Here is a 15732-nt window from a genome sequence, read left to right as displayed (position 1 = left end):
TATCACATTAGGAAGAGATGTAATGTCTTCGAGAAGTGAAAATCCATTGTCACTATCCTCATAACACCTTTGATATGTACAAGCCTCATACCCAACTGGATCGGGGCTTTGAATGCCTCCAAAATCTGGATTAACTCCACTGGATGTGCTAAGAAGTGTAGCTCCCACAAATGCAACTAGAATGCAGATTGTTTTGTATGTCTTTCTCGTTTGTACAATATCCATTAGGGTATGAGTTAAAAAATTTTTAAATTAATTAAATTGTTTGAATTTTGACAGGAAAATCACAGTGGCATATATAAGCTTTGCTACAAGAAAGAAAGTACTTGCTGCCAATGTTGCATATTGACAATGCTGATAAATCTTTGTGAGTAAGTCCTACAGCTCAAAGACTGTGCTTAAAAATTCTTAGTATATTGATAGATGTCAAGCATGTCATATTAAATCATTCCAGTGCAATCACTTCAGATTGTGATAAATGTAGTCCGTTGGATAAATAGCATTGGAGTGGCATTTAGTACACAGCTCACCAACAATAGATGCTCTACTATATTCTTTGTGCAATCCAGTTGAATGGAAGTGGTTTGAGTATGCTATCGATCATCCCGTGCCAGTGCAGAATACAAGCATATTATCCCATAACAGCTGTGGCAGGATATTGTATGGAGTATACATAGATATAATGGTTAAATTATAAAGCCTGTGACAAAACATACAGTTGGTTTGCATTTATTTAAGCACTAATCAGAAGAGTGAGTCTGATAAGCACTGTATAGTCATGATCAGATCACCTATAAGCAGTCCGACTTTTGAACTAGGGATGTGTGCAGATCAGACTCCCCATTCGTAAATGATTTCTTGTCTGTGGTTCATTGTGGTCTCCATCAAATATTGAAATATGTAGTGTTCGCTCCTTGTGCAGATCGTGTAGCCATCCAACGATGGCCATTATCAAGATATCCCTCAATCTTCTGTTTGTCTTTGGAAAAATTTTTATGACTTTCAGACAATATCTAAGCTTGATTTCATATCTTTTACCTGCTTTCAGCCATTGGCCTGGCATGCAATACAAAAGAATGTCTTAGCACGTAAAGAGAAACAAAGGTGGATCGTAGACATGCACTGCTCCGCCACGTAGAGCTGATGTGCTGCCGACTTTTCTTTTCTTGTGATCTGATGAAATCACCCTTGATAGTGGCAACAGAAAAACAGCTGTCAAGTTTTAGTGCCATTGCATCGATCGTGATATCTACCCTAACAATCTATCTATAATAGTGTTTATATATCATCTAACTAACTAATAAAATAAATATAACCACGGCTAACTCTTAGATAAAAATGTTTGGGGCCTAGGTGTTCATAAAGCATATGCTTTGTGAATGTTTTCAACCCTCTTCTGTTGAACACACAAAGATTACAGTATAAACTTCCTCTTTTCGATAGTTCAGGGTGAAAAGAGTCGAGAAATAAAAATTTTCATTGGCCTTTCAAATAGCAACTAACTAGTTTGAAATTAAATTGCTCTGAAACAACAGTGTTTTAGTCGTATTCGTTGGCTGTTATAACTGTAGTCAAGTATATGGGCAATATAAATATTGGCTGTAGTATTGGAATATACTTGCCTTGTCTTGTAATAGCCATCGAATAAGCACTATTTCAAAGAATAGTTGAAATACGAATACCAAAATGCAACATGAAACACATAAGTTTCACAATAATTCTTATAAATAGAAATGGAAGTGCCTCCGACATGAGCATTTCACTTAAAACTATTTATATCGCTTATCTTCCCTTTATATACTCATACACCCCACACAATGGCGAAATTGATAATAAGTCTTTCGTACTCCACCCTTTAACTGATCCTGGGTTGGCAGTCGTTCTAGGAAATGATGGAAAGAAGTTAGCCTTGAAGCCGGATTCCGGTAGAATGGATCCAATCAAAGTGTCCAATGTCAATAAAGACGGTTACTACAACTTAGAGACGCATAACAAAAAATTATGTGTGGATGATAGCAAACTCAAGATTTGTAAGAAGAAAGACGGCAAGTTTAAGATTGAGCCGGTGACAGACTACAACTATAAAAACAAAGGCCCTAATAATCGTAACGAAAGAGTTTACAGGGTAGTCAAGGCATGGGCCAAGATTCTGTTCATTAAAGTCAAGTGGCCAACCTGTCTGACAAAGTCAGGTAAAGATAAGCTTATATTTAAGACATGCAGTAAAAACAATGCAGACCAATTATTTTCATTTGAATTAGTAAATCTACCGGAGAAGAATGATAAAGATAAGAACTATCCTTATTCTGAGGATTCTTCCTCTGAGATGAGCAAGAGAAGAGGCCGTAGGAGAAGAGCAAAGACCGAAGATTCAGCCTCGATAAGTAGTAGTTCATCGAGTGAAAAGGATTCCAATTCAGATCCTAATAAAAGAAGAATTCCAGGACAACCCTGTGTGCCTCATCCACTCAACTGTCTACCTACTCAATCCAATGCTTGTCAACCCAATGCTTCTCATTTTAACACTCTGCCTGGCACGCCTCAGTCGTTTGGCCATCAAGGCATGGCCAATTGTCTTCAACACCCAAGTTCCCGGTTTTCACATCTTCTTTTGAATCAAAATGAAGTGAATATGATTAAAGACAATGCTAGGACAACAGAAAGTATTGATCAGTGGCTATCACAAAGGAATGCACCAGCCTTTTGCAATCCAGGAAATTTCAATCAAAGTCCGTGTGTTATTCGTTAATAAATAACAATTGTGAATGATACTTGCCAAAGCTTATTTATAACGTATTATGACCAGTCTATTTTCTTCTATTTGATTTGTTCATCACCGGCCAAAAACAAAATAGAAGAACAAATAATGGGATGGGTGAATACAATGCTCAGTTGCGTGTACACCACACAAAAGACCAAAAAACTGAAAAAATGGATAGACGGATTCATAATTAAGAAAGGATCGGGGCTAATTCTTTACAATGAAGAAAGGAAAGCAATTCACAGATGTACCTCGTTTACTGTTCTTGAGGACTCAACTATTGAAACGTCAATGTATTTAGTTTGTGCAGAGAACTTGGAGGAATTTATGAGGGAAACCCAAAACCAGGAATGTGCCAGTGAGTATAATTTAAAATACAGTAAAAAAACCTCCCTAAAATTAAATGAAAGCAGCGAAAATGCTGACAGGCACACTACTTTTATGTTGGATCAAGGTGAAAATAAAAGACTGTGCGACAATAATGAAAAATCAAAAGGACGATCAGTTGAGGATATTTTAAGCTTATTCCAGAAGCAATAAGAACTATAATTTAATATAACGGAAACCATCTTTGTAATACATTGATTACTATCCAATGAAAAGGAGCACTTAAGGAGAAATAATAAATGAAATTTAATTAAAGGAGTATATTTTAAATGCCAATTAACAATTCATTCTTTAAACTCCCAGAAGAGCTCAAACGAGAATTTCACAAAAGCTTTGCTTCTGAAGACGATGCTAAAATATTCTTCTTCCTTAGAAAATTGTTGCAGTTTGTTGAAAATGATAACAGCTCTTATAACGTCTTATTACTCTTTGAGAATCCTTTGAAAAACGACGAAAATAGAAAATTCATTGACAATCTTAATAATAGCTGTAGGAAATTTCTAGAGTCGAAAAAAATGGCAAGTGACAAGCATACGAGTGGATCTGCTCTCTGCTACATTGGTGTTGGATATGAATATGGATTTTTTGGGTGTCCAAGAGACTACAGGGAAGCTTTTGATAGCTATTTGATATCATCGCAGCTAAACCATGACTTAGGAACATATAAGCTGGCACAATGCTTTGAACAGGGCAAAGGAACATCCAATGATAGTGAGAAAGCCCTTTATTTTTACAGATGCGCCGCAAAGTTGGGTCTCGTAGATGCTTTACATGTTTACGGATCCATACTTGCTAACGGATATTTAGGAACAAGATCAGATCAGAAAACAGGACTACATTACATGTCCTTGGCAGCTGTTAATGCCAGTAAACTCTATCCTTACCCTCTATTTGATATAGGAAAATGGTATGAAACTAAGCAGGAGAGTCTTGATATCACTGTTGATGAACAGTATTCATTTGACGTTTACATGAAAGGCGCCAATCTTAATGATCCCAACTCACAATATAGAATAGCCAAATGCTATGAGAATGGAGAACTGAAGAGGAATAAATCCCTTTCTACTGCCGTGGATTGGTACAAGAAAGCGGCAGAGAATGGACAAATTGATGCACAGATGATGTTATTTGGATTTTATTCTACAGGTGTAATGAACAGTGTGAGGAAGGATTTTGGAAAGTCGTACTACTGGGCCCTACGGGCAGGGATAAAGGGAAATGCCAGAGCGGTATTTTTCCTAGGGGAATATGCGAGGAGTGGCACGGGAATAAAGCAGGATATACTATTGGCATTGTGGTGGTACACAGTATCTGCCTCTATGGGAAGCTATGAAGCCAAAATAAAAATGAGAGAGACCAGGGCAGAGATAGAAAGGAGGGACATAGGACCTGAAATACCATACATGTGTTGTGGAATAGTTATTTACAAGTACTACGATGACTAAACACTATCAAGTAATTCATTTATACTTCTTTTCATTTATCGCTTTGTGAGCTTAGTGATAAATAAGCCACAGTGCTATTTTCTTGGTGCCTATCTTAGATAATGATAATGCCCTTCTACTCTTTTAATTTCCTCCTCAATTTTCTGGATTTCAAAATCAATGGTTCTATTTTCCTCTTCAATTACCTTGTAAAAGTTTTCGTCATTGCTCGCTTCGGAATTGTGACTGTCATTGCGAATGTGCTTGCTTGGGTGGCTTGCTAAATCATACTCTTCATTTGTTGCATTGCTTGAAATTGAGGCTTTCCATACATCCTTTGTGGGGTTTTTGTGCTTAAACTCACAGTAGGGCTTTGTGCATCCTTGCTCGGTATTCTCAAAATAACAGAAGTCCTCGGATCTCTTCTTCTGAAGATGGTAAAGACTGTGGCGCATAGGACAATCCAAAGTACATTTCTTTGTACTTGCCCATTGTGGACAGAGTGTGGTGTTGGTCTTGGCCATGGGATTGTGTCTATAGCCACAGTTAGAACCTCTTTTACAAGTAGAATAAAGAAAGTAGTAGCAGTCCTCAACGTCTCTGTCTTCCTGTTTAGTGTATTGGCTGCTGCTAAAATGACTGTATTGGCCATTGTTGGATGATGAGTTGCTCATTAGCTATTAGGGCATCCCCAGTGGCAAGTAAATAATTACACAGTACAAAAATAGAACAAAGCTAGGAATGGACTGGTTTGGTAAAAATTAAGGAAGAAAATAATAAATCTTTCGTCAGCGACAGGATTCGAACCTGCGAACGGGAACCGTATCAGTTTTCAAGACTGACGCCTTAACCACTCGGCCACGCTGACTAACAATGCTGGTTCTATTGGTATGTTTTATTTATCATTATCGTAATAACAAGTATAATTAATCTTTCTAATATGTGTTGTTATGGCAGTCTTCCAATAGGATGCATTTTCCCTTTTCTTGTTTTCGCCCTATCTGATTGCAGGCCATCCTTAACTGAGTATCGTAGAAGAACCAAAGCCTTTTAAAATGTAATGTGGGTTGATGCGCGAAGACTCAGCTATCTTAAAAGAACTGTCAATGTTGTATTTGCGGTGTCTTTCTGGTAGATTCGTCCTTTTGAATATACATTTAATTTTTGTATTTTCTTACCCTTGATTTGTTTACAAGCAAATGTCAAAACCATTTCCGATAGGATCATTCTACAATGTTTTATTTTACTCAATCATCTCTACTGTTGCCATTTTCCTTCTCATCTTCCTCATTTTAATCTACAAATACGATCTTCTCTCTGACTTTACAGTTATGCCTTTTGAAATTTCAAATGAAACTTTTGTTTTCATTCCTTATAAAGGAGACTATGGAAAGATGAATCACCTGTTTAAGAAAATACAGAAAGACTATTCATCAATAGCTAGTGGGAATGCTAGGATGTGTACTGTGTATTACGACCACACGAGCAAGAAGGAAAATGCTGGTAGGGCCGTTATTGGTGTGCTAGCCAAAAGAGATGATAATGCTAATGAACAAATAGTCAGCAAAATGAACAGGCTGGGGTACACTGACACTTTCCAGTTTGAAAGATTAAAGGTGGTTGGAACTGCATTTCCACTCTACAGTTTCCTTAATATTTTATTCGGGCTGTTCCGAGGATTACCAATGGTACAAAAATACTTGAAAGAAAATAAAAAGAAAGACCATGGCAGCAAGGCCAGTCTGAATGTGTCTGATGACTATCCAATTATCCACATCTATGACTATTGCCTTCACAAATATATCATCGCAGTTCCACTGAAAGATTCAATGATACCTCAATTTGACAAGCTATACGAGAGTCATAAAGACAAATAAAGTTGATTTATATGACGTTTTGAAAGCTTTTTAGGTACTGTTCAAAAATACAATATGTATTTGACAGTTTCTACAAAGCTTTGAGTAAACAGATGTGATAAATTATGCTATACGACTTCTGCCTTTAACAGCAATCTGTCAAGCTTTTACTTAGATACTTTGCAACAGAGGGTTTCAGTGCGTTGTATATAATAAATATCTTTACCTCCAACTATATAATCAAGATTGATTTTAATGTACCAAGTCTCATCAAACTAGCTGTTGGGATACACCGTCATTATGAATTCTGGGCTACCAACCTTTTTTACCTTCTCATCGACCTCAACGCAAATTGTGTCTCCTAAAAACGAACAGTCACATTCAAAAACTCTATCTTCACATTTAATCCCAAAAGAGCCGTCACTGAACTGAACCAAAGAAAGTGTGCTATCGCCCGCAATGTCGCTGTCATTCATTATATTACCGTTTAAAATAAACTCGTGGGCTTCCATTTTGAATTCCTTTGTTGATGAAAATGTTTTTGGTGCATACATCCCCTTCATTGGCTGGGCAATCTCCTTTTCCTGGGGCTGTTCTTTTGTCTTTTCCTCGTATTTTGTATTTGCTGGTGCTTTTGGTGGCAATTCTGCCGGTATTTTTGGTTCAAAGACTATTTTTTTCTTTGCTCTTTGATTGTTCATTGAGGATAAAGATTTAAAAACAAATTAGACTTAAATCAAGCATTGCTTAACAAAGCTACTCATAATTTGAGTGGCTGAAAGACATCTTTCATTAATGATGACGTTGGTTGATATAAATATGACATGTGTTTGATAATCAATAAAAGATCTCTTGGAAGTGCGGTTGGTTTACCTGACCCTCAAACTGTATTTACATAAATCAGTGACTTTTATCGTCCAACTGTCAGCCTGTTAAAAAGGAATACAAAGTTGTAAGTGAATTTAGCCAACATCTAATTCGCCGTTTGAAGACAGTCTTGGATGTTTCTTTGATGGCTTTTATTTTTTCTCGGTTGTTTTGTTGTTTTTAAATGAGTAAAATCCACGTGGGCTTTCACATTACTTTTATACTTACTCATTCTTCAGCCTCTTTACTGGTTGTTTCAGGCAGACAAGCGAGGCCTACTTTCCAGTATATCTTTCTATATTGAACGGCCGATATACTTTTGGATTTATATTCTCTCATTAAACCATCTCTACAACGGTCTAATATAAACTCAATTGCAGATGATCCAATGCATAGATCTATCTTTTAGTGATAGCATATAGAAAGATTTATGCATTTTTGAGATTCATTGATTGGTAAGATTTAAAAGGCAACTTTGATACGCTATCTCTATTAAAAAGTTAGTTAGAAAACATTATGTTTATTCAAGGAAAATATCAAAGAATACGTAGACATCACCAATAACAACATCCAAAAATAGCCTATTGTGTGTTTAAAAACACATACAAATATGATATTTATAATAAATCTTGCGTGTTTTCTATAGTTATTGTCCTTCGATCTCTGCAAATGACTTTTAATTAAGTGATGTATATTGACAGTCTCTTTCCTCTCTTTTTACTTCTGCCCCTTGCAAAAGAAAGATTAGCAATGAGAGAAGAACTGCCATCGCAAACATATCTAAGAATCTTGAGGGAAATAGCTACGAATTTAACGTTCAAAAAAAATGACATATTGAGAATGGTTCCCAAAGTGTGGTGTATGGGAAAGGAATACGACTGTTTTTCCCTGGAGGACTTGGCTTCTATTTATAAGAGATTGTTTAGTAAGAAACTTAGCATGCCTTTCTTCATTAGCCATTTTGAAGAAATCTCCATACTTCTTCCTTTTTCCATGATTCCATGTAAGAACATGGGGACAAACAATCCAAAGTACACTTTAATGTATGACACGCAGTCGATGAGGATGTCTGAAGATTTAGCATTGAAAATACAAGATCAATTAATAAAGAACAATGCTAATGATCAAGCCACCTTTAATCACAGTACTCCACAAAGATATTATAATGCTACTACTGACAGTAATAAAGAGAGTAATAATAAGGATAGAAGCAGTGCCAGATACACAGTCGTAGATGATAATTCAAGTAGTGAAGAGTCTGATGTGATACAAGCTAAGATGTGTGGAACACTTTTTAAGAGTCGTTTTGTTACAGAAAAGGATGATAGTAAAAGCAAAAAAAGGATTAGAATTGGAGATTCTCCAAGTAACTCTGGCAATCCTGCAATTCCTGATGAGCACATCAGGAATTCTGAAGCTAAGAAAAGTGTAAATAGCATTAAGAAAGATGATGAAAACAGTCACGTTGATCAATGTAATAGTAAAAGAAGAGGTTTTTATGAAGAAGTCTCTTCGGAAAGTGTTGAATTAGTAAGTAAATTTAACAGCCCCTTTGAAGTGAAAAAGAAGGTTGGGGGTTTCACATCCTCAGACGTTAGAAACAGAATAAATGAAGCCTATTCCAAAAGACCCATCATTCCCATTGATTCTTTCCATACTGCTTTTTGTGAGGTACACGGTAAGGCAATTAACATTGATACTGCACCTTGTCCAATACCCAAGCATCGCCATCCTACCCTTTCGAAATATCTACGGTGCTATGAAGACGTAGTTGAACTAAAACTAATAAACAAAATGTATGCTATTAACAAGACAGAAGAAGTGAAGAGCATTTGCCAAAGACGCTTCTCCTCCTACTTTTTAAAGTTTGATGACCCTCTCTTCAAGGTAAGTCTTGAGGCCCTTTGTGTCAACATGTTCTCAACTAAGGTTACTCTTTCCTTCGGTGATTTCATTGAATTATTCAAAACAGTCTATTCGAACTCCTTCCAGCATGTATTTAAGAGTGACTCGCCCCAGGAGTATTTATGCAATCTTAAAAGTCCAAATATCATTTTGGTAAAAAAGAATGATTTATGCACAATAACGCTTTGTCCTACCCATCATTCTTCATTTGTAGAATGGGAAAGCCCTGCCTTTCATAGAAGGATTGAAGAGATTGAAAGTAGCATTGCTGGGTGTAGAAAGACTGAGAAAGTGTCTCGATTGTGTGCTGTGTCTAGTTTTGACTTCTTTAAAAATCATGGATTTTCAAAAGAATGCATGCATAAAGTCTTAGATATACTGTCAATAGCAGATTTAAACATTCCTAGGAAGGTGCAAAAAAGATCTACTTTTAGTGCTTTGGAAATTGAATTTAATGATTTGTGGCGATTCGTACAAGAAAATATTAACTTTGATGATAAAAGGACTTACTTTGCATAAGTTAAATAAAGAAAGCCTTTGTGTTTTTGTTTATTCTTATTTCTTTTGTGGTTGCTTTGTCCGTTATTGTTACAATTTCATACTTTTATATTAATTATCGTCACTGCATCACTAATTGTCTAATATCCAAAGATAAAAAGGAACATAAACAAAATGCTCCAGGCGAGATTCGAACTCGCGACTTTGGCATTACTTAGCCAATGAACCATAGCCTTTCAGCTTATAAGTACCACACTCTGACCGACTGAGTTACAGGAGCTTGCAGGAATGCATTATTGAAATATATAAAATGTTATTTTATATTAAAGATGAATAAATAATATTAGAAATGAGAAGAATGTAATAAAAGAACTCGAATGTTATGTGTTGTTTAATCTGCGAAATCCCATTCGGAAAATATCTTCAAATATCTCATTGAATCCTCACTGATAAACCCGTACGTTAAAGGAGAATACAAAATAAAGAAAATAATGGAAATAGAAACAAAGAGCATACAAATTTTAAAAGGAACTGTTCTTAGAATATAGCATAAGTTCAGTGTTGCAAAGAACAATGCAGGGAAATAATGATGTAAATAAAGTACTCTTCCAATTAAAAAGAAAGGCAAATAGTGAATCACCCATCCTCCCAGAGAGATATAAAGAAAGAACCAGTCATTCCGTATAGATAGCTTGTTTGTCTTACTTTTTTTGTGATTGTGACAGTTTGATTTATCTTTTGTATTAATAAATTGAATTTTTTTAGATTTTTCTTCATTAACGTTGTCTTTCAATACTCTACTGTCACACTTCAATTTTTTGTTATTAAGCTCGTCGCTTATTATTTCCTTAATATTTTGACTAGCATTATTCTCATCGCATAGCCTATTATTAGTGTGATATGTTGCTTTCTTTCTCTGATTTTTTATATGTTTGATAGCTATCATTATTGGTGATATTAATATCCCAATTGTTGTAGAATAAAGAATGAATGGATTCATAAACATATAAAACTTATACTGCTCATGCCACTGTGACATTCTAAGTCCTCTTCTTAGAATAGGCCATTCATATGGTTTGGAAACTATCCTCTCTGGTTCCAAGTCTGGATCCTGTGTAAAAGATTTGTTCGTGTTAAACATCGCTATTTGATGTTCAATACATCTTCTAAGAAATGAAGGTCTTACTTCCTTGTATTCTTCATTGCCTGGTGAGTCGGAGAAGAAATTTTCTTCAACATTGAATAGGCAATTAGGAGCTTTCTCCGCTTGAGATACTATCTCTCCCTGATCATATCCCCAGTGTGGATAGGTTTTGGTGGTGGAACAGAGATACATTCCTGATATTGAATTTTTAAGATAAAACTTCGTACTTATACTCTTTACTAGTTCTTCTTTTTTGACTGTATCACTTTCAATCTCTACTATCCACACCGCATTCTGTTCAATGCCTGCCCTATTTAAATTAATACGAAATCCAGGTGTGAAGTATGCCTCCCTTTTGGACTGCTCCACATACCCATTTGTTTCTGCGTGTAGAAGAACAATGCTGTCTCCATTCATTACCACATCAGCATTATCTCCATCAGTGACTTTCTGGAAATAGAAATTATTATTCCTATCTTTGTGGTTGTATATTGTTACCTGAAGAGGAACATGTAAATCAGACAAGTCGGCACTTAGATCTGTACTTACATCAGGATACGTATGAAGGTGGGAGTGAAGGTATCCATGAGGTGTTTTAACTGTGATTTTTTTTCCGTAAGAGACGTACTTCTTTACTTTGGAAAACACACTGTCCTTAAGACTAAGTTGGAATTCAGAAGACATGAACCCATCGTCAGACCCGCTGGTATTGACAATACTAAAGTGGATGTAGAACAGAAAAATGTAAATAACGATGGGAAAGAGAATGAGGTAGACTACTCTCCTAGAAAAATAGTTTAAAAAGTCCAGTGGACTCATAAACATGAGTTTGAAATAAAGATCTACGGCAATATAAGATCCTACCTGAAGTGTGGTGAAAAATCCTATCCATTTTACAGACATAACACAGCCGATGAATAAGCCTAGCAGTAATAACTGGATATTGCAGTCTTTCTTTCCAATAATACTAATCTTCTTAATTTTCTGAAACAACCGTACTAGGAAATAGATTGTGCCAGCCGTAAACGTTAAAAGATGAGAATCCAAAAGTATAAGCCTGCTTATTGAAACTACTCCATTTTCAAAGATGAAAAGTAGGGTGAGGAGCAAGGATCTTCTTAGAGAAAAATTGAACTCTCTGAGAATTAAATAGGCAAAGAGGGGAGTAAATGATGCTATGAAGGCATGGAACCTTCTCATTCCTGCATAGTCGAACGTTATAGGATAGTTTTCCTTGGAGCCAAAGTCAAAGTCGTTTGACTGGCCATGGATAAGGCCTGAAAGTGCTGTAAGCATTTTTCCAAGTGGTGGATGCACATCAAAGTAAAATGTTCTTTCGAGGTATTTCTGGGCAAACTTTCCAAAGTGAGCTTCGTCCCAAGTAACGAAATTTCCCTTTTCGATTCTGTGAATTTTTACAAGGTATGAAAGGAGGAAAACGAAAAGTGGAAAAGTCCAAGAAAAGATAAGTTTGGGCATTGAAGAGTTGTTTTATTTCAAAAATAAAAATTAATATGCATTTTATGTTTCAGAATGTTTATATAGCAAATATTAAATTATTTATTCTATTTTGGTGACAATACCGGCCTTGTTTAATAGCAATACTGATTGTTACTAAATTAACTCTTTCATTAGATAATATTTTATTAATTGAATATAAGGATAATAAAATGTATGATAGATAAGCAAAATAAATAGCCCTTCATAATATCGAATGCTAATTAGCAATTGCTCGTATTTAAATACAATCCTCCTCTCAGAAAACAACACTCCCCTTCCTGTTTCGGAGTCTGAATTTATTCTAGTTTATCTTAAAGATGTTCAATTTACTTTAAAACTGGGCTCGGATTCTTTAAAGTCCAACATTGGTGCACTTTTCTTAACAAATTTAAGAGCTGTGTACGTTCCTTGGGGAATGCACGACTTTAAATCCTTTTATGTTCCTTTAAGAAGAATTACTACTTCTAATTCAAATAATTTTAGGATTATGTGTGAAAATGGTCAGTTGGGCACAGTTGAATTATCAGGACATTCTCTCTTGACAACATTGTTCTTTCCTGAACTGAAAGAGATTCTATCCGGAATAACCGTTGAAGGTGTTGAGGATTTGAGTGATGACGATGTTCCTTTATATTCTGAAATACTAGAAGATTAATAGTGTTGTTGTCTTTATATATACTGCCAAGTGATACAAACTAGTATTATTTTATTGTTATGACAGACTTGATAAATAAACATAGCTATTATTTATTTACCCTCATTTTGTATTGCACCCTTTTTGTACTTTGATATGCTTTATTGTAACCTGATATATGGCAATGTACTATATTTTATTATTTTATTTGAATATGCACAAGGATATAAAATTGATTTCAGTATCAATGACAATAAAGTTGACAATACTCTATCACTTTTGGATGAGCATAATGTCAAAGATAGCTTTACTTCACCAGATAGACTTTTAAAGTATAATATTGATGATGGTGACACAAAGAGTATGCTTGATAAGGAAATTCACATCTCTACAATACAAAATATTCAAAAATACTTGACTTCAAGCCTTGATCATCCGGAAAAAAAGAAAATAACTGTAGAGAATTTGTTAAAAGAAAACTCTACCTCTTCACCTGGATGTGATATTTCAGATTATACTCCTGTGGATTTCTCCCAAGATATTTCTCACATTAAAGCTTCCAAAAATAGTAGCCTATCTAATATTCTAAATGCCCTTAATCAAAATTGGAAACACCTCTCAAAGATATCAAATGGATCATTTTCGGAAAAAAGCACATTGATCGATACTGGTCTTCCCTTCTTTATACCAGGGGGTAGATTTAGGGAATTCTATTATTGGGATTCTTATTGGATTCTTAAGGGATTATTGGGGTTAAAAATGGAAGTTTCTGCTAAAAATTTAATTTTGAACTTAATGAGAATGATTGAACTATTTGGATTCATACCAAATGGTTCTAGGATATACTATATTGGAAGGTCACAGCCGCCATTGTTTACCCAAATGATCTATTTACTGTATGAATATGATTCTGAAATGTTTGGAAAGTTTGTTTTGGAAGAAGCTTTGAATGCTGCTATTATTGAGTATAAATGGTTAGAAGCTAATAGGAAAGTAAAGATCACTAAGAATGGAAAGGTATTCTACCTAAATAGATATTATGAAAATTCGCAAATACCCAGATTGGAATGCTTCAGGGAAGACTTGGATGTATTTAATGAAAAGATTAGCAATCAACCATTACATAGTAAGAATATATCCAACAAATCGTTACGTGTAAATCCATTAGTAAGCGGTATATATTCTGGTAAAAATCAAACGAGAAATGATGTATATCAAGATAACTTGATTGAAGAAGGTGATGGCCATTCTGATAGATCAAATTTAAAAAATATTCTATCTAATAGTTATGATATTCTGGAATTATTTACTCATATTAAATCTGCAGCTGAATCTGGCTGGGATTTTTCTTCTCGATGGCTTGGAGATGGGATTAATCTCAGAACAATACACACTGCAGATTTTATACCAGTTGATCTCAATGCAATAATCTATAAAAATGAAAAGATTCTTTCATATTTACTCAAAATTAAAGGAAATAGTAAACTGAGCGATAAATTTGCAAAGAAAGCTCACAAAAGGCTCATTGCAATTCAACAAGTCTTATGGAATGATGAGCTAGGCGTTTGGAATGATTTTGATTTTAAGAATCAGAAGCTAAACGATTCAAGATTTTATTTCAGTAATATTACACCTTTAATATTTGGTATTAATCCTCCTATTGGGAACTATAGGCAGATTTTATTGAGATATAGCAAGACACTTTTTGGATATCCAGGCGGTATTCCAGCAAGTGATAATTACATTGATGATAAAAAGTGTGCTCTTGAACTTGTGTTTTTACATCAATGGGACTTTCCTAATGTTTGGGCGCCTCATCAGAGTATGATGGTAGATTTTCTGATTGAAAAAGGCGAAAGTTCATTTGCTTTACACGTAGCTAGGACATTTTTTAACAACGTTAATGCTGGGTTTAAGAAACATGGAGTATTTTTCGAAAAATATCTGTGTAATAATTCTGGATTAACGGGAAATGGTGGTGAATATCCTCCTCAGGTTGGTTTTGGATGGACAAATGGAACGATCATTGATTTTATTATAAAATTTGATGGAAAAATTTCAGAAGCTTTTGATCATAAAAAATCATATGAAGAAATTCTAAAGCAGTTAAAATATTCAATAAATAACAATGTATGATAAGTAGGCACTGATGGGATATCATTAATAAGATATGTTTGAACATTTTATGGATTTTTAAGAACATATCTAGTACACTATTTTTATTGATCAACAAAAATGCTTATTAAACATTTTCATAAATTCAGCTTCACTAAATCCAGAAAGTGAATCTATGATTTTAAATGATTTATCGGTTACAACACAGTATGGAATCGATTTAAATGCAAAAAACTGTCTTAATCCATCAGCTGCATCTTTTTGATCTTTGTCATCTAGTTGAATTGAGTAGATGGCAGTGTTGATTCTTGGAGTAAATGAAGTTTTTTGAATAAAAGTTTTAAAATTACGGCAAGGTCCGCACCATCCAGCCCCAAACTTTACGATAAACTTGTTGTACGGTGATTCTACTATTTCAGACAGTGTTTTTGGTTGTACTTTATTCAGTTCGATCATTGAAACTCCTTTGATGACCATCTAACAGATAAACTAAGGGTTAAAAACAGTACAGAGTGTTTAATTGCTATACTAAACAACATCACCAAATAAATAAGATATAAAATGAGATCAATAATTTTTAATTTTAATGTTTATTTAATGCAAATAAAAGTTTAAAGTAAGATACATTCAAGACCTATTAA

The 15732-nt window shown here is 34.8% G+C and overlaps 11 protein-coding genes and 2 non-coding genes across 13 annotated transcripts; 7 read left to right on the top strand and 6 right to left on the bottom strand.

The window, feature by feature from the left end:
• Positions 1–1750: 1750 nt before the first annotated feature.
• On the top strand, positions 1751–2749 carry VICG_02075 (uncharacterized protein; the record flags this gene model as incomplete). Its single annotated transcript, XM_007605458.1, has 1 exon — positions 1751–2749. The coding sequence occupies one exon, from the start codon at positions 1751–1753 to the stop codon at positions 2747–2749; it is 999 nt and encodes a 332-aa protein (XP_007605520.1).
• Positions 2750–2821: 72 nt separating this feature from the next.
• On the top strand, positions 2822–3301 carry VICG_02074 (uncharacterized protein; the record flags this gene model as incomplete). The annotated part of the gene is made up of 1 exon (XM_007605457.1): positions 2822–3301. The coding sequence occupies one exon, from the start codon at positions 2822–2824 to the stop codon at positions 3299–3301; it is 480 nt and encodes a 159-aa protein (XP_007605519.1).
• A 116-nt stretch (positions 3302–3417) lies between these two features.
• Positions 3418–4593, top strand: VICG_02073 (uncharacterized protein; the record flags this gene model as incomplete). The annotated part of the gene is made up of 1 exon (XM_007605456.1): positions 3418–4593. The coding sequence occupies one exon, from the start codon at positions 3418–3420 to the stop codon at positions 4591–4593; it is 1176 nt and encodes a 391-aa protein (XP_007605518.1).
• An 89-nt stretch (positions 4594–4682) lies between these two features.
• VICG_02072 (uncharacterized protein) lies at positions 4683–5246 on the bottom strand (the record flags this gene model as incomplete). The annotated part of the gene is made up of 1 exon (XM_007605455.1): positions 4683–5246. One exon carries the CDS (start codon positions 5244–5246, stop codon positions 4683–4685), a length of 564 nt encoding a protein of 187 aa, XP_007605517.1.
• Positions 5247–5358: 112 nt separating this feature from the next.
• VICG_02295 lies at positions 5359–5440 on the bottom strand. The gene has a single exon. It is a non-coding gene; the product is annotated as a tRNA-Ser (tRNA).
• Positions 5441–5771: 331 nt separating this feature from the next.
• VICG_02071 (uncharacterized protein) lies at positions 5772–6449 on the top strand (the record flags this gene model as incomplete). Its single annotated transcript, XM_007605454.1, has 1 exon — positions 5772–6449. One exon carries the CDS (start codon positions 5772–5774, stop codon positions 6447–6449), a length of 678 nt encoding a protein of 225 aa, XP_007605516.1.
• Positions 6450–6703: 254 nt separating this feature from the next.
• VICG_02070 (uncharacterized protein) lies at positions 6704–7129 on the bottom strand (the record flags this gene model as incomplete). The annotated part of the gene is made up of 1 exon (XM_007605453.1): positions 6704–7129. One exon carries the CDS (start codon positions 7127–7129, stop codon positions 6704–6706), a length of 426 nt encoding a protein of 141 aa, XP_007605515.1.
• An 853-nt stretch (positions 7130–7982) lies between these two features.
• Positions 7983–9719, top strand: VICG_02069 (uncharacterized protein; the record flags this gene model as incomplete). Its single annotated transcript, XM_007605452.1, has 1 exon — positions 7983–9719. The coding sequence occupies one exon, from the start codon at positions 7983–7985 to the stop codon at positions 9717–9719; it is 1737 nt and encodes a 578-aa protein (XP_007605514.1).
• Positions 9720–9873: 154 nt separating this feature from the next.
• On the bottom strand, positions 9874–9978 carry VICG_02294. Its single transcript has one exon. It is a non-coding gene; the product is annotated as a tRNA-Ile (tRNA).
• Positions 9979–10089: 111 nt separating this feature from the next.
• Positions 10090–12321, bottom strand: VICG_02068 (uncharacterized protein; the record flags this gene model as incomplete). Its single annotated transcript, XM_007605451.1, has 1 exon — positions 10090–12321. One exon carries the CDS (start codon positions 12319–12321, stop codon positions 10090–10092), a length of 2232 nt encoding a protein of 743 aa, XP_007605513.1.
• Positions 12322–12556: 235 nt separating this feature from the next.
• Positions 12557–12997, top strand: VICG_02067 (uncharacterized protein; the record flags this gene model as incomplete). The annotated part of the gene is made up of 1 exon (XM_007605450.1): positions 12557–12997. One exon carries the CDS (start codon positions 12557–12559, stop codon positions 12995–12997), a length of 441 nt encoding a protein of 146 aa, XP_007605512.1.
• A 135-nt stretch (positions 12998–13132) lies between these two features.
• On the top strand, positions 13133–15112 carry VICG_02066 (uncharacterized protein; the record flags this gene model as incomplete). The annotated part of the gene is made up of 1 exon (XM_007605449.1): positions 13133–15112. The coding sequence occupies one exon, from the start codon at positions 13133–13135 to the stop codon at positions 15110–15112; it is 1980 nt and encodes a 659-aa protein (XP_007605511.1).
• Positions 15113–15202: 90 nt separating this feature from the next.
• Positions 15203–15568, bottom strand: VICG_02065 (uncharacterized protein; the record flags this gene model as incomplete). Its single annotated transcript, XM_007605448.1, has 1 exon — positions 15203–15568. The coding sequence occupies one exon, from the start codon at positions 15566–15568 to the stop codon at positions 15203–15205; it is 366 nt and encodes a 121-aa protein (XP_007605510.1).
• Positions 15569–15732: the final 164 nt, after the last annotated feature.

The sequence above is a fragment of the Vittaforma corneae genome, assembly GCF_000231115.1.
Source record: "Vittaforma corneae ATCC 50505 unplaced genomic scaffold supercont1.27, whole genome shotgun sequence".
In the NCBI taxonomy this organism is placed as follows: Eukaryota; Fungi; Microsporidia; family Nosematidae; genus Vittaforma; species Vittaforma corneae.
Note: the sequence above shows the minus strand (reverse complement) of the source record. Positions and strands in the feature narration are given on the sequence as shown.